General features: G+C 43.3%; 1 protein-coding gene across 11 annotated transcripts in view; it reads right to left on the bottom strand.

The window, feature by feature from the left end:
* Positions 1–17500, bottom strand: part of dachd (dachshund d) — a 133441-nt gene that overhangs the window by 29986 nt on the left and 85955 nt on the right. For 7 of the 11 annotated variants that reach the window (XM_080412553.1, XM_080412544.1, XM_080412547.1 and 4 more), the window contains one exon: positions 975–1152. In XM_080412553.1, the coding sequence (XP_080268679.1) occupies positions 975–1152 (178 nt within the window). Of the gene's footprint in view, positions 1–973; positions 1153–17500 lie in introns of all 11 variants that reach the window. The other 4 variants (XM_080412554.1, XM_080412548.1, XM_080412545.1 and 1 more) reach the window with 1 other exon arrangement.

Below are 17500 nucleotides of genomic sequence, written 5' to 3'. Positions count from 1 at the left end.
TGTTTTAAAGTGATCCAAATGTTTTAAGGGATGTGGTCAGGGCATTCCACACTTTGGTGGCAGTGCTGTAGAAAGAGAATTTACCCATGTTTGTTCTATAGGTGGGTGTTACCAGATCATTGTTATCGCTCCCTGCAGTATTGTGGCTGTGGGTGTCACTCACTTTTTTGGGGGTATTTAGTCAGATATGTGGGTATTGAGGGCATTGAGGGCAAAGTCCCATTGATTATTTTGAAAGCCAATCCCATTTTTAATTGCTATGTCTTCTACCCTGAGCCATCCTAGGCTAGCAAAATGTGTTGGAAAAGGGTGGGTCATGGGCCCCAGTTCAAGAAGTAGTCGAATCAGTTTGTTTTGGGAGGTTTGAAGCTTAGTCTTTAGTGACATTGAGATGTTGGAGAACCAAGTTGTGCAAGCATAGTCAAGGTGGCATTGAATGAGGGCTCAGGCAAGAGTCCTGAGAGCACTTTTATTGACAAAAGAGGAAATTCTGTCGAAAAATCTTTTTTGATCACCGTTGATGCCACGCTTTCACCTGTCAGTTTGTTGTCAAGGATAAAGCCCAAATAGCTAACCTCTTCTTTGCTAAAGATTACTATGTCATCAACTCTGACCTTACTGAGGGAATGTTTGGACAAAAAAATAATGGATTCTGTTTTACCACGGTGTAGTGACAGTTTGTTATCGGAAAGCCAAGTACGGATTTTGTGGAGTTCTGAACTGAGCGCTTCCTCAAACTGCATTTTGTCCTCGCCCGAGAAAATGAGTGCTGAGTCGTCAGCGAACAAGAACAATTTGCAGTTACAGGCAGCATTCATGTCGTTAATGTATATAAGGAACAGTAACGTCCCTAGTATGCTTCCTTGGGGAACCCCGCAGTTCACTGGAAGGGACGAGGACATGGCTCCATTGATGTCAACCACTTGTTCTCTTCCCTCAAGGAAGAGGTTCCTGTCTTTATTGGTGTATATACCTTTATAACAGAGGTGACCATTCTGGAGGGCAGGCTGAGGTTCTGGCTCTGCGCCGCGGCCGCCATATTGGCAATGGTGCTGAGATGATTCATCTGGCTCATCGCCATGGTGACAGAGGCAGGGGGCAGGCTGACAGGGATCAGGGGGTGTGGCATCATCATGAAGGGGAGTTCCAGGCCTGAGACACAGGAAGAGGTCGCTGGTTATTCAACGATGCATTCAATGAGTTTAACATTCACACGGGAAATACACACAGCTGAACAGCAGCCTTGTCTTTATTGCAATGCACACCCACCAGGCTGGAATTCCCACCATTGGGATCTTGGTGTTCAATAATAAATCCAAGGCATTATAGTGTCATTTTTGGAATAATTATATCTAATTATTTCTCCCCATGCTCACATAATGTAAATAAATGTTTTACAACTTATGTTAATAATAGCTACAACTGCAGAAATAATAAAGACAATGGGGATGGAAACTATATACACAGTCATTCAAAGACCAAAGTTTACACAGCTATAAAGATGCATCAATTATTCTACGAGGAATAAAAAGGGCACATTATGGAAATTGACTCAATATTTACATATAGAAATATCTCTGTAAAAAATAAGGCAATCTTAAAAGCCATTACCCAAATGACTAGTTAAATGTGCTAATGACAAACAAGCAATGACTTTAGGCTAATTATAGCCAGCCTATATTCAGGACCAAAGAGAGAGAGAGACAGAGAGAGATAAAGAGAGAACAAGAGAGAGGGAGAGAGAAAAGATTAGAGTTCCTTGCAACCATTATAATAACTGGATTTTCATTTATTTCTTCTTTGAATGCACACAAATGATTTCATTACAACATCAGAGGCATCATACAAATGTTTTAAATTATTGAATTGCTGTACTCGGGCAGACATCTAATTGGGAAAATTGGAGGCATTAGTGGCCCAAAAAACGTAAAGAATGTCCAATAAAGATACCATAGGGGGTACTAGTTAGTCGTACTGTCGCACTGCACTGCACTGCCTCCGAATGACTTAATGAAAACAGGCCAACTTTTCAAAGGACATGAGAGCGCACACAGAAGGTCAAAGCTAGGTGTCTGTAGCCCCCCAACCACAGACCCCCTCCCCACCCCTTCCCCCCGCTCTGTGGGGACTTTGAACTGGCAGGATCAAAAGTGACTGGGAACAGTTTGGTCTCGTTCCTTCACCACTCAGATGCTTTTCCTCGAGTGCTTTAAAGAAAACCTCATAGACACTATTGGATCTGATTGAGTTGATTCTTCATTCCGTTTTTTGTGTGTATTTTTTTCCCCCTTCCTTTCTTGGCAGGCCAGTTCAAGGTAAAGAGCTGCGTGAAAGAAAGAGACGGGGGAAGAAAGAAAAAAAGCCCCAGCGCTACAGAAAGCTGGTCTACAAAACAACTCTGCGCTCCTTTTTCTAACAAAACATCAGTACCCAAAGGGCAAGGAGATCTGCATGACGAAGCCTCAGTCAAAAGAGAAGGACACTGGTTGGAAATGAAAGGACATGAGAGGTACTCCTCTCTGTCATTCCTCCCCATCCAAAAGAAACATTGATTTCCATAAGAAAGATGGCATGCAGTTTCACAGTGGCGAGTATTCCCAAACAATATAAAGCCAGGAAGATTAAAGAAAGGCGGAAGCTAGGCGAGCACCTTGTATCAGCGCCTCTCCTGGAGCTCCGTCTGAATCAATTACCACTCAGCAGGCTAAGCTCAATTAAAAACCACCACAGAGGGCCTGATTGTGGGGGTACTTACAGTAGGACAACATGGAGAGGGCTGGACTACCCATCTACCTTTCAAAGACACTCAAGGGCCAGGGTGAAGAGACTTATCCTGCCTTTGAGGTAAATACATGCACTCATTCAAGCACAGCCACATACATACATGAATGGGTGTGTACAAATACATAAAAACACACACTCACATACTTACACAGGCACAATTTCAAGGAAATGGACAAACTGAGACAGAGAGACAAACAGAATAGCACAGCTTTGTGAATGATGTGTGTCAGTGCCAGGCGTCTGTGTCTCTGTGATACATCTCCACCTTAAAGGCTGACTGCCTGGTGGCGACACAGTGAACGTCTATTCACTCCGGGGGGTATTAGTCTCACTCTCAGTGTCTGTCCGCCCCCTTTCATGTCCCCCTACCCTAAAGCGATGTTTCCTCCATAAAGGCCCATTCAGACCACTGTAGGGGAATGTGCCATTGGCCAACAAGGCTCCACCGAATCCCTTTATGTGGATGTGAAAGGCACCAGGTGGAGTGAGATTGGTTGTATTCAGGGCGTCTTGTCTTGCTGCAAATATGACCAAGTGTTTTACATTTCACTATTTCACTTGCTTGTGTTTTCTTCCCATTCAGTCTATCCTAGGAAAATAGGCAGCTCACAAGGTATTCATTATTTGTTATACATTATTTGTCATGCATTGTCAATAATTTCATATGAAAATGCTAATATAATTTGAATGTGTTTCTCTCCTTTGGCCTCTCTAAGCTGTCAGTCACTACTTTGGACTTTTCCGGCAACCTGCAAGTGTGTGAACAGAGTACAGTAAGTTGAGGGCAGGGTAAATGCTATCCTCATGTACAAGAAAGGTGGATTACTTAAGGAAGCTTTTTGATTCATTGCCCATTTGGATGGCTGGTCAGACAAAACCAGACGTTATCCCCTCAGCTCTTTGTATATGCCAATTTACACTAGCAAAGTAAAGTGTAATTTAATGAAACTTTACATTGCTTACCTACATTTTTAGGTTAGGTCAATCTAGTCATAAATCCTTCCTGCTTATTTTGTACAGTCATTCCTTGTAAGAATAATTCATGTACCCAGGAACATGTGTATGTACTACTCTACTGTATGTATTTGCGGCAGCCTACTTTGAAAATGCTGACACGTGATGGACTGATGCCGGTGAGCTGTGGGGCTGAAAGGTTCCATGCTTGCTTGTAATCTCTCTACGAAAGTGAATTTGAATATCAGAGAAGTACATGATGTTTGACGTAATGCTTGAGACTGAGAGCCTGACGGTGTTCTGAGACAGCACTGCAATGTTTATTTTTGTATTTATATTTCTTGCTTATATTAATTATTATAGAGATTAAATTGAGATTACACAAAAAAATCTCATTTTCACTGAATAAAAATGTTCATTTAGTAATATTTAGCGGAAACATATACAAAAATGCCATATTTTTCAAGAACAGCAATTAAATATAAGCATTAGTTTAACTCTACACAATGGTCACTTAAAATATTCTAAGATATTACAGTGAACACATTCATCAGTTGCAGTTTTTCTACAAAACAAAGAAGCTTGGATCAGGCGAGAGTTCCATTTCTATGCAGCCGCGTTTCTCCTGAAGGGCATAAACAATGCATTTGGAGTAATTTACCTGGAGTAAGCCTGAGGGACCAGCAAAGGTGAACTCCTATTTACCGTCATTAAAGCTACAAATCACTTAATACCAATATAAACAGCTCAGCTATTATGCTGTGTGGTGCCTGGGAGTTCATGCATGGATAAGCAAAGATCCAAATCATGGAGGATGAATTGAATGAATTAAAACAGCCCTTGGTAACAACATGATTAAAAAGCTGTTACATCATCGACATAAAGCTGGAAAAAAGAAAAAAAAAGATTGCCTGTAGTTCTAATTCGTAAAATAATCACTAAAAAAAGATTGCATGATGAATGTGTTAACCACATGAAATACTGTATAGAGTCCCGAAAATAGATGAGCACACTGTGAAAATAGCAGATCTACAAACATTGTAAGCTTGTAGATCAGCATTTTTTTTTTGCTATTTGACATGCAACTAAGCTAGGGTTTAAGTGGTTAAAATTAGAAAGTTATTAGAAATAGGGCAATCATTTTGCAAATGAAATATTATTATTATAATCTGCAGTGGGCTGAGCTGTCAGTAATCCTTAGGCCAACAGGAGTCCAGCCCTCGCTGGCCATCTATTCCTACGGAGGGCTTTCTTTCCACGGGAATAAGAAACTAAGCCTTTGTCACTGAGAGTGGTGTTGAGCTAGCGGCCGGCCCCTTCTCCTTAACTCTGTTGTGGACAGATTTCCCCTGACAAAAATTAAACTAGCTCCTACTTGGCACTTTATTATCTCCTCAACTGAATGATTTATTGTTTGTGGAGCGAAAGAACCAAAGAGAGGGGGGAAGATTACATTTCCAGCCAAAGCTCAAGCCTGATCTCGTTTTTTACTCCCTCTGTCCAGGAAAAAAAAGCTCTCGACAAACAATAATGTCAGCTGTAATTGATCGGAGGTCGCCGGCTGGGCCTGCAGTAAAAGCGCACTATTTAAGCGACAATCGGCCCCGCGCTCTTCAGACGCTGGCTAATGAAGCTGTCTGTCTGGGCTATTTACCTTCTCTTAAATGGAAAGGGGAGAGATGTACTGTAAGAGACAGGGCTGGAGAGGATGTGAAATAGGACCTGCACATGCTTCAGGAATGTATAATTGGTTGGCGCAGCCAAAGCTGGGGATCCGGTGCTAATTAAATGACTTGTTTAAAGCCTATCTGTCTTTGTTTGGGAGGCTCTGGGCTTCAGAACAATGCATGGTAAATGCTGTTGTCAAACAAACATTCCTGGTTATCCTTTGATTCGAATTGAACAAGACAAAGGGTTGATTTGCTCCGCACTAAGCCTTTTGTTTTCGTGGCGTGGAATGTTTTTTTTCTTTCTTCTCTCTCTCTTCTGATCTGTCAAACTGAACTGGACCATTCATGTCAAGCAGTTAGCTAAATGGACTGACTCACTGTAAGGTACATGTGCTGTCCGCTGTTGCGAAACAATCTCAGTTTTCCTTCCTAATTGCGCTTGTAAAAATTCCCCCATGTCGTGTGGGTATTCCTGCAACAAAGGTGAGATGGCGAGAGCACGCCACACATGGTCACAGAGTGGGTTCTTTGTTGTGGTCGTGTCAGGGATTTGCGCCCTGATCCCAAAAGGAAATGAATGGCTCGTGAAAAAGTGTCTGTCATGCGGCGAGACATGTAGGGGTCTCTCTGTAGCATTAATCAGCCATTCATCTTTACTATAACTGCTAATCTCCTTAGAAATCAACAACGCCACCATGTGAGATGGAAGGAGCATAATAGCCGTTAGATCAAACATAAGACACAGCCTCCATAAACATGTTGCCTGGCATGGTGGCGGTGCTTTATGCCGCATAAACCTGCACACACACACACACACGTACTGTACACACACACAAGCGCTCGCACACGCATGCACATACATAATACAGTATAGACAGATGTAGGCATACACACCAACACACACCCAGACATAAACATACATACATACAGACGGAAATACAAGTATGTGCACATGCACATACATGCGCACACACGCACACTCACACACACACACACACACACACACACACACACACACACAGATGGCAGGCTCAGTCAAGGCTGGTGAGACCTGTTTCTCATTAAGGGGGAGAGAGGAAGGTAGTGGGCTTTGATGTAGCCACCCACAGCCCCTCAGTGTCATTGAGTGAAACTTTGAAGCCTTTTTCTGTTTACACAGTTAATGTTGATAATAAAGCAAACATCTTGCCTTTGTTAAATACCTGCCATATACTCACGTACACACACACGTACACACACACACACACGCACACGCACACACACACACACACACACACACACACACACACACACACACACACACACACACACACAGCAAGCGGACAGGCGAAGCACATAAATACATCTCACACACTAACGAGAAGAGGTAAACATGAAAACATGTGGATACACACTGAGACACCGATGCGAGATAATTGTGTATAGGTACGAGCGCACATGGCGAGCCAGACCAGACACGGAAACACATGTAGACAATAATGCACAACATTCCAAAAGCCACAGCGATCGGACACATTAGGAACTAATTCACATCAACAAACAGAACATGCAAATGTACCATGCCATGATGAGATATACACGCACATACTTTCCAACCATTCAGGTGGGCCATGAAGACCATGCCGAGACGCATCATGTAAAACAGTGCTCAAGACCCAAAAGAGAAATTAGACATTTGCCCGGGACCCAAACTAGTGAAAATAACAGAGCTACAAGCTGTGAGCTTGTAGATCTGCTATTTGCACTACTTCTTAAACTTCTTTTTTTTTTATGGAAATGATTAGTTCATTTTGTTAAAAACTAACCGACTGTTTGGGAAACATTGATGTAAAATAATGTGGGGCGGCAGTGGCTCAGGAGGTATAGCGGCCACTTGGGAAACCCAGTTCCCAGTTCGATCCCAGGCTTCCCCTGTGTTAGTGCCGAAGTGTCCTTGAGCAAGACACTGAACACCTATCTGCTCCCGATGAGCAGGTTGATGCTGTGCATGTTTTCTGATTTTTTGTCATGCACACTGTAAAGGTGTTGGATAAAGGCGCTATATAAATGCACCATTTTATTTACCATTTAATGTTATGTATCTTCGTGTAATGTAAGAGAAATCTAAGAAAAACTGTTCTGGTTTGATGGAGTAGCATAATTGCTTTCCTCTTTCCCCCCAAAACCACTGGAATGTAACATGTGGTAGGAATTACCAAGGAGACAGAGGTGTTTGTCCTTTAAGTATATAAAATCTAAGACAGACAACTTTATTGGATAATTTGAATCCGCAGCTCTAATGGTGTGTATTCCTTAAGAAAATTGAGAGATCAATCATGAGTGACAAGATACCTTGTGAAAATGCTCATCCTCCCTTTGAGGAGAAATGCTAAGTGCATTTTACTGTAACCCCACCCCCACCACCTCACCCCATTTCAGCTGTCCATTTGTCTTTTTCCTGAAAATGTTAACGAACAGGGCAATAATCAAGCCATATGCTTGCATGTGGCAAATCTCATTACAGTAAATGACCTTTACCAGTCCATGCCAACATCCTTGTGCTTGATAACACAGAGCATATAGCGCGGGGACACAACAGTGGTTTTAGTTAACACAATCATCCACATGGATGGGGATAGACGGGATGGCCAAGCCTTCAGGACACATTAGCACACTGTGTTCATTCTAATCTGGGTCGGAACCGGGCTCACTTTGCATTTGTCGCACATCACTCTCTCAATAAGTAGACATACACATAAAGAGTGTGTGTGCACGACGAGCATAGACACATGCACACACACCCGCAACAGATCACTAACAATAAACTGCGGCACAGAAAGTGCTGTGGGCAGGAGAAGAGAGAGCAGAAGGAGAGCAGAGACATTACTAGCAGCTGTTACTACTGCGGGTGCAATATATTCAAGCCCAATCAATAAAGCTCCTACAGGCAGTGACACCCAACCAGACAGAGGAATCATTTTCATCTGATACTTAGCAAAGGCTCCCCTTTTAAAAAGATTGCTTTCAGTCAATGACAACCAGTTGTCATTTGACTCAGGCTCCTGAAATGAAATATATTGACGAGCGTTATCAATCACAGCCCACTCTGCCGTCATATCACTTTGGCGTGTGTGTGTGTATGTGTGTGTGGGGTGGGGGGGATCAGCTTGCATGTGGTCATCAGATCATCCGTTTTAATTACAAAATTAGCATCACTGCCTCCTGTCCCCTCTCTGCCTCCATTACAAATCGCATCATGAGGGGAAATAAGAAGCACGCCCGGCATATAGTTTACAGTGGCATCGCTAATGATTTCAGTGCTGACCATATGATGTAGTTTACTGTAGGCTGTGAATTTTACATCATTTAATCAATGTGTTTTAGAGCATGTCAATATGTTCACACACAGAGACCAATTTACTGACAGTTAGTCGTTTTTTGTTCTTTACTGACAGAAAGTTTTTTGTTCTTTACTGACAGAAAGTCGTTTTTTGTCGGCGCTAGTATTTCTAAACACAAACTGAAAAGGCACGCCTTCCTCTGTTTGTTCGTCCTGTGAAGGACATGCTGAGATTGTGAAATTCTTTAACATTGTTTAAACTTGCTCTCTCTTTATCTTGGTCCCCACGGAGAAGCTGTGCGATTGTGAAGATGTCTGGGCTCAGTATGGCGTGATAGCTCTATAGCTCCCATATCATAATTGAGTAGGAACACCTTCAGGACCAGGCAGCAAACAGGAGTGCTCCGATGGAACAGACCCAACTGTTTCTATCACACGAATGCCTTCGATTTTCACCCTGATTGCTACAGGACATTTGAACGGAGATCGTCATTTGCTGTCGTTGTTGTAGCTTCATTACAGTTATTATGTACACAGTAATGTTATTACTCCATGCTAATGTATCCTCTTAGACATAATCATAGTCAAATGAGAGCCCTGTGATATGCTAACACTGATGCCGCACAATCTTAGCTGTAAACGTAAAATGCGCCGAGCATTTCGATGCAATTACACGCCTGTGCATATTTCACATTACCCGAACCTGCGAAAGCTCATCATCACTGAAAGGTTGAATGTCATTTATTACACGTATCACATTTACACCAAGTGACATTGTCTTTTCAAATTGTGTTGATCTCTTCACTTTCAAAGGTCAGCCCCTTCCCGGCCCCCTTCCCTGCTAAATTCAACCTGACAGAGACTAGTGAGGAGGGGACAGACAAACGCATGCATCACCCCCACATCAAAGCGCTCCAAATTAATCTATCCAATTAATGGAGAATGAGGCCTCACGTTGATGAGGGATGACAACTCCACTGGTCAGTTGTTTTTTATAGCTCTGCTCCTGCTATTGTGAACTAACCACAAGAGACAGTCAAACAAATATTTGCATGACATGAGGTTTGTCTAGCGCACAGGTTTTCAAAATGGGGGCTGTGCCCCCAGGGGAACTATATATATATATATATATATATATATATATATATATATATATATATATATATATATATATATATATATATGTATACACACACACACACATACATACTGTACACATATATACACATTATTTCAATTCAAATTCAATGCATAAGATTATTGTGGCAGTTTAATCACGTTCAAGCTGGCATCCCTATTTTGGGCATGTAATTACCTTTATTTAGTTTTGTTCAAATAGTTTTGAATGCGTTATGAGCTTGTAGATACGCTTTTCCCCCCGCTATTTTTGTTCTTTTATTTTGGGGTCCTTGTCATGTCAAAGTTTGAGAATATGTGGTCTAGCGTGCCTGTCTTTCTCTCTGTCTCAGTCTAGATAACGCCAGAACTCCACTGCCGCTCAACGATGATGAACTTGAAATGGATCATTATGGAAATAATGCTTAACCAATTCCCCTTGTTATTGTAATCTATTTCAGCAGTTGTCTGCATTTGTGTATTTTGTATACAACACCAGGACATCGCACATTTTCTCCAATCATGCATATTCAAATGTTTTACGCTGATGCTTAACAGCCGACACAACTGGAATTAGAACGAGGGCATTAGACTTCATTAAAAGCAGAAACGATTATCAGGTTTATCTTTTGAAATGTCTATTAAAATGTGTGTGTCGTGCTGCACTTATCTGTCACCTGGCTCCCATGAGCCTGGCAGACTAATAGAGAGATGGTGAGGGCCAATGCCCAGGAGAGAGACAGAGACCCATCAAGCTCTCTCCGCACAGGCTGGAAGGCTGTCTGTCTGTCTTTGTCTGCTCTGCCACTCGCATGTCTATCTCACTTAATACCGGCCATTATTGTTCCACCTTTTCTCTCTCTCTCTCTCCCTCTCTCTGCAAATGGCTTACTGAGATCTTCTGCTACCCAAAACATTTTGGAGTTGTGGGGAAAAAAAGAAAGAAATCCCCAAAAACTACATTGTAATCGCCGTAAATCAGATCAGATTTAAAAAAAAAATTGTCTGGTTGAAAGAGCTGCAATGATGTGCTTGCAGACTGAATATTATGCAGCCTATGGCTACAATCTAGTCTCTCTCCAGAGCCTCCGCTGACAAAGGCTCCCACAAGAGAGCCAGAGAGGAAGATGGATGAAGTTGCCCCTAGACACTCATATCAGGTCAGTATGCGCTTTATCCCCTAATGGTTAAGGTTAGGATTGGGGAAGAAGAGGAGGAGGAGTAGGGAAGGGGGTGATACTAGATCTGAGCCTGAGGGCCATTGTTCTGTCTAGAGGAGCAGGAAGTAGCCACCATCTTCCATCATGTCCCACATTTAGCCACGCTAGGCCACCAGCACTGGAGCAGCGAGCATGGTGGGGCGAGGGTGTAGCTAGCTGGTTGGATGTGTCCTTCTACCCAGAGAGCTTTATTATTAGAAAGGACATAAACAGACTAATTAAATCGCAGCAGTGGAGCCGGGCTGACAGCTGGCGCAGAGAGTGTGACCAAACAGATCCCTATCAAAGAGCAGGAGTGCTGTCTCTACGTGTCGTGTCTGCACATCCATGGGGCATGCATGGCCATTTTTAAAGTGCATGCGTGTACGTGTACGGCTGTCACGTTTAAGCTTCATTTTACAGTTGGTGTCACGCACCGGAAATAGACGATCTATAGGCTTCATAACACGTCGTAACATGTTATTTCCCATATGCGACACTGGTGCACAATAAGAATAAATCTGACTTCTTACCGGAGATCACTTTATTTGTCCTTTAACTGATGAGTACATGTGTATTCTTTATTTGTCTTTAGTAATTTGTTCATCCATACTGCGTCATGTTGATGTTAGACTAGTTACCGGCCTGTGCTGCTGACCGCATCGACTCACCAGGCCCTGTTTCCTGATATATAATCTAAACTGGTAGAAATGCTATCCAACAGAGCTGTAAACACTCCCAGTAATTAGCACGTGGTCTCCAGGCCGACTCCACTCAGCTCTGCAGCATGGCCAAGCACGGACCCCATATAGAGAGGAGCCTAGTTATGCATTGATCTCGGAAAATTAAGGCTAACTGCCCCAGATTGCAGTGTCTTGATGTACCTTCTGGATGAGCAATGTACTCCTGGCTTGCATTGTTTGCAGAGTAAACAGGACGATTTGGACTCGTGTGCTTTAAAATGAATACATCTTGAATAATTAATGAGGCCCTTTAAAGCATTGTTATCTTTTGTGACCGCAAACGTGAAACCACTGATGATGAGAAAATATGGTTTTAACAAGTCAATAATGGTGAGTGCAACAAGAACAGCTTAATCAATGAGGCTGCTACGTTTGCAAACAAGGACTTGAATTATAACGCCAATAATTGATTTCCGCCATTTTTTTCTCCCTCCTTCATGTGATGTCATTGTTCATTGATTCCTTGCTGCCAGTGAGGAATGATGGGAAGTTTGCAAAAAAAAAAAGATTATGCTGTGACTTTTGTTGATCTCTGCCCCCCCCCCACCCCACACACACACACACACACACACACACACACACACACACACACACACACACACACACACACACACACACACACACACACACACACACACACACACACACACACACACACACACACACACACACACACACACACACACACACTTTTGCTCCACCTTTCCCTTCTTTCGTTCTCCTCCTCTCTCTTCCGTTTTGAAATTTGCAAGCTGTAGCACCAGCTTAACCAAAAAGGATTAAGTCCCATACCCAACTGAGAACACAGATAATGCTCAGTAATTGGTAAAAAATGAAGATGAATGGGACAGCTAGATAAGGACCAATTAGCTGCTGGGAGCGTACAGCTGTGGTCTCCTCACAGAGCGCTCTCAGGGGCCAAGGCCCCCACTTTCTCTCACTCTCTTTCACACGCACGCACACACACACACACACACACACACACACACACATGCAAATAACATGGGGGCCCATAGGAATTAGCCTGGTGACCCTGGGAAGAGAGGATGATGCCTCCTCATCATCTCCCCACCGGAACCTCTGCTCTCAGCTCTCAGTCAGGCAAAGCTCCAGGTAGCTGTCAGCACCCATCCAGCCACAGCCTAGCATGTGGCTCGCCGGCCCCCCTCTCGCCGTAGGGGGTGCATGGAGAGAGCCTGGACCGAAGCCCGGACCGCGAGACGGGGCTTTGGGCTGATGGGCTCAAAGTGTTGCAACGGGGCGGTACAGTACAGTAGACACTAAACTCCAGCGCCTTCTATGGCGCTTTGTTGTGGTATCGGCTGGTGGAGGCAGGGGGCGGGAGGGGGTGTTGAAATGGAGGTAAATAAACAGACACAAAACAATGACCAACGGCGGCCCTCCATGAGCACGTCATGTGTTTCTTCTGTCCAGCTTTTGGCAAAGTATGTTTTCCCAATGCCGGGCGGTTTGGTCGACGGGCGTCGTGGCATCATCTGGCTGATGACAGTGGAATTCCCATATCTAATTACAGACAGGATTTCAGCTCCATTAGAGATGCTGCAGACAGGAGTCATATGAGTGGCAGGGCAGCACCCAGTGGCCAAACACACACAGAGAGAGAGAGAGAGAGAGAGAGAGAGAGAGAGAGAGAGAGAGAGAGAGAGAGAGAGAGAGAGAGAGAGAGTGCATTCTTTCTCTCCTCCTTCCTCAAGGTCTCAACCGTTTGCTTGTTTGTTTTTTTCTGAAGAAAGCAATCCCTTCTCTTAAAATTGGCAGGTGTTTTGTTAGTGGGCAGCTGACAATATTTTCTCTCCCGGTAATGAAGGTTGTGGCTGGGGTCAATGCGTTGGGAGGGCATGGCGGTCTGTTTATCCCCCTCAAGGCCCCGCGCCACACGTGTTTTGCTTGGTCTGTGATCTGTAATTGTGGCATTTCCTGTGAGGCACAGGAACAATCCACATTGTGCACGGAGAGCACTCCCTCTGCACCCCCACCACCACCACCCGCATTCTCCTCCTCCTCCTCCTACTCCTCCTCTAAAGAGTGGGAGGGAAAATCAAAGAAAGCGAAGCCCCCATTCCCATTTCCCTCTCCTCTCCCTTTTCTATCTGTCTCACTCCCTTCATTTCCACCACCTGTCTCTCTTATTCTCAATCCATCTCACACACACACACACACACACACACACACACACACACACACACACACACACACACACACACACACACACACACACACACACACACACACACACACACACACACACACACACACACACACACACACACACACACACACACACACAAATATATATTCGTTTTCCCTCCTGTGCTCTCACTCAGGATGTTTGGTTGTCTTGGCTGAGAATTCAACTGGCTGTTTTTCCTCATAATTAATAACACTGATGCAAACAGGAAGGTCTAATTGTGATGAATATTTAATGTGGGGGAGAAACATTAGCCCGTTCAATTTACATCAACACAAAGACAACGGTGGGCAATCCAACTCTACAAACAGAACAGAGTGTCCTTCAGTTCTTGCCTCCGTCTCGCTCCGCTTGAAGCTGCTCACAATGGAAGATCTGCCTCAGATGCGCGTCGAGATGAAGCACCTGTATTTTAGCTGAGGAGAATCTTTTCAGTGGCTCCATGTGGTACACAGGGGTTGCTTTTCTGGTCATGTAAAATGTCTTCTAAAATGTGTTCTTGTTCCCCCGGCGATGGTCCACAAGACTAATTTTAACCCATTTAGACCCGAGGCCGATTCTGTAAATGTCTTCTAAATCCTAACAGTTTTCTGAAACACTTATGTTGCTATAATATCAGTGGTCCCAAAACCTTTTCATGTCAAGGACCCCCAAAATGATATGTATTTGGCCGTGGACCCCCATCTCAAAATATGTAGTTCCAGGGACCCCCAGAAGCAAAGATTTCAGTTACAAATGTTCGCATTAAAAATATATATATATTCAAAGATTTGCACACATTTTCATGATTTTTTCAAAAATAGCAGATCTACAAGCTCATAGCGCGGCACTCGGTGCCGCGCTATGAGCTTGTATATCTACTATTTTTGAATAGCAAAAGTATAAAATAATGTTTTAAGTGGTTACACAGATGTGTTCCCTGTCTTAATGGGTTAAGATGATGTACAGAATGTAATACTTTATTGTTTTACTTTTATGTTCAATGATGTACTGTATATTGTACATCTATCTATACATGCATGGAATCTCTGTGAGCGAGTGTGCGCCTGTCTGTGTTTCCCCCCCATTATCTCGATAACGTCTAGCCGATCGACATCAAACTTTCCGTGTGTACTGTGTACCGCCGAGGACAAGAGGGAGTGATGTCTGGCGTGGAAAGCCGGTCAGATCAGCGGTTGTCTGGAACTATATCTATAAATCTGCAAATCTCCATATCTGTCTGTCTGTCTGTCTGTGTCCCATCATGCCCGTATATGGAGATCCCCGATGTAATCAATGTGACGTCATAGTACTGACTGGCCTCCAAGTACTATGATAATGCGTACTGCACTGAGTACTCTGACGAGTACAGGTATTCCGGGTATAACGGGTATTGCATAACCGGATGGACATGCATTCCCAACGGGCATCGGCCTAATGTATAAATGTCGAGGTGCAACAGTTAATTGAACTAATTGACTTAATCGATTATTTAAAAAAAAGAATTGATGACTTAATATAATAATCAAATAATAATCAATCTTTACAGTATGTCATTATAGGCGGAAAAGTTTAGACATTTTGCTAAGTTGTGGTAATAGCCCATCTAGAAGCTCACAACGCGTCGCATCGCGAAGTGGTGTGCGCTTCTAGATCGGCTATTTTCACAAGTTTTGCATAACACTGTTGTGCAACAAAGTATAAAATAATGATAAGTTGTTAATCGATTTTTTTTGTTATAAAATAAAATAAATTCTCAATTATTCTATAAATTGACAAAGTAATCGATAGAATAATCGCTAAGAAGATAATCAATAGTTGCAGACCTACAGTACATGAATGATGTAAGGGATTTCAGAACCAAGGATGAATAGCTAGTGCCATTGGCATCAGCTAATGGGGGTCCTTTTAAAATAAACAAACTTGTGATTAAACATTTATATACTTCTTGTATTTGTATCAGCAGCCGGCTGATTATAAATTCCTGTCAACGTTACAGATGTGGTTTGCACTAGTTAAAAGTGTTATCATTACAGTGTGAGGGAGTTCAACCCGGATGTCATTATAAAACTAGAGTGAATGTCTCCATTTCCTCTGAGCAGCTGTGTTCTGGGTTCTTTTTTTATAAAAACAGCATGAAGTCATTCCCTTGTTAGTCGTCCACAGCATTGTGAACAACAGTGAGTTCATTCCCAACAAGGCTGCAGCCATATACAGTTCTTCTCCTGCCCAGCCATTGCTATATCAGTCAAGTGATTTACACGTCTGAATTCCTAAGGGATAATGGGCCTGGAGATCGGAACATATTAGGCATTCAAACACCAAAATAGTGGGAGGGAAGCAAGGCCGTGGGAGGCGCATTGTAATGTGACGCAGCTCTGCAATCTCATTTTGTGTTAAACTACTGTAGTTCCTAATTTTAAAATGCTTTTTTTTCCTAAACAAAAAACTATAAGTGTAAGCCTGGGGCTATTTGAAGGAGACAGCTCGCTTCTAGCTGTGTTTCATGGCCCTGCGGTGCGGAGCAGGCTATATTTCTCCAGCGTATTATCAGGATGACTCCGGCTGGCCACCCTGTCACAGGAGAGTGCTTGATATAAACAAGAGATTGCTGCGACACCCAGTAATCAATATTAGGATGGCTTCAGTACCAAACATCATTTGTCTCTGCGACCATTCCTTTGACCAAACGAAGCATTAATTCAAATCATAAATCTGAGCTGATTTAAATCCAGGGAGAGTGAGTGAGTGAGGGAGGGAGAGAGAGCGAGAGAGAGAGCGAGAGAGAGAGAGAGAGAGAGGAGAGAGAGAGAGAGAGAGAGAGAGAGAGGAGAGAGAGAGAGAGAGAGAGAGAGAGAGAGAGGGCCCCTGTCTGCCTGCCTGCCCCTAATGATTTATTTTCTACATTTCTGCGAGCGAGAGATTTGTCCATACTCACTGACAGGTCACCTTCAAACGCCAGTGGCAGACTGTTCATCACCATGCAGACGAGCATCTCATCGCCGCGAGTAAATATTAAAGGAAAAGAATCCAATTGATTGTGGATGGGGCCGAGAGGCGTCGCCGCCATATATTTCACTCAGAGAGCTAATGCTGTGGCCCGTGTGCCCGTATACCCGCCCCAACCCCCCGCCAGAATTATGATTCTACTGGGAGCCTGTGTGGCTGGCTGTGGGCTCAAGGTTACAATTTAAATTGTAAAAAAAAAAAAAAGATAAAACAGTCTCTTATTAGCTCCATTGCCATAGCCTTGCTGTTCGTATTCACATTTATCTTTATTTTTGCGACCTTCGTGAACTCGTATATATATTCCTTCCCTTCAGTCTTGGAGTGATGATCTCAGACTTCATGCATTTTGCTTTGTTTAAGTTTGTGCTTAGAAACACATCCTATTTTCACCTCTTTAACCCATTAAGACCGGGAAGGGAACGCATCTGTGTGTCATTTTTAAGATGTCTTTGGCTATTCAAAAATAGCAGATCTACAAGCTCATAGCGCGGCACCGAGTGACGCGCTACAAGCTTGCA

The sequence above is a fragment of the Gymnoscopelus braueri genome (assembly GCF_963280865.1).
Source record: "Gymnoscopelus braueri genome assembly, chromosome: 18".
NCBI lineage: Eukaryota > Metazoa > Chordata > Actinopteri > Myctophiformes > Myctophidae > Gymnoscopelus > Gymnoscopelus braueri.
This window is presented reverse-complemented; position numbering and strand designations above follow the sequence as displayed.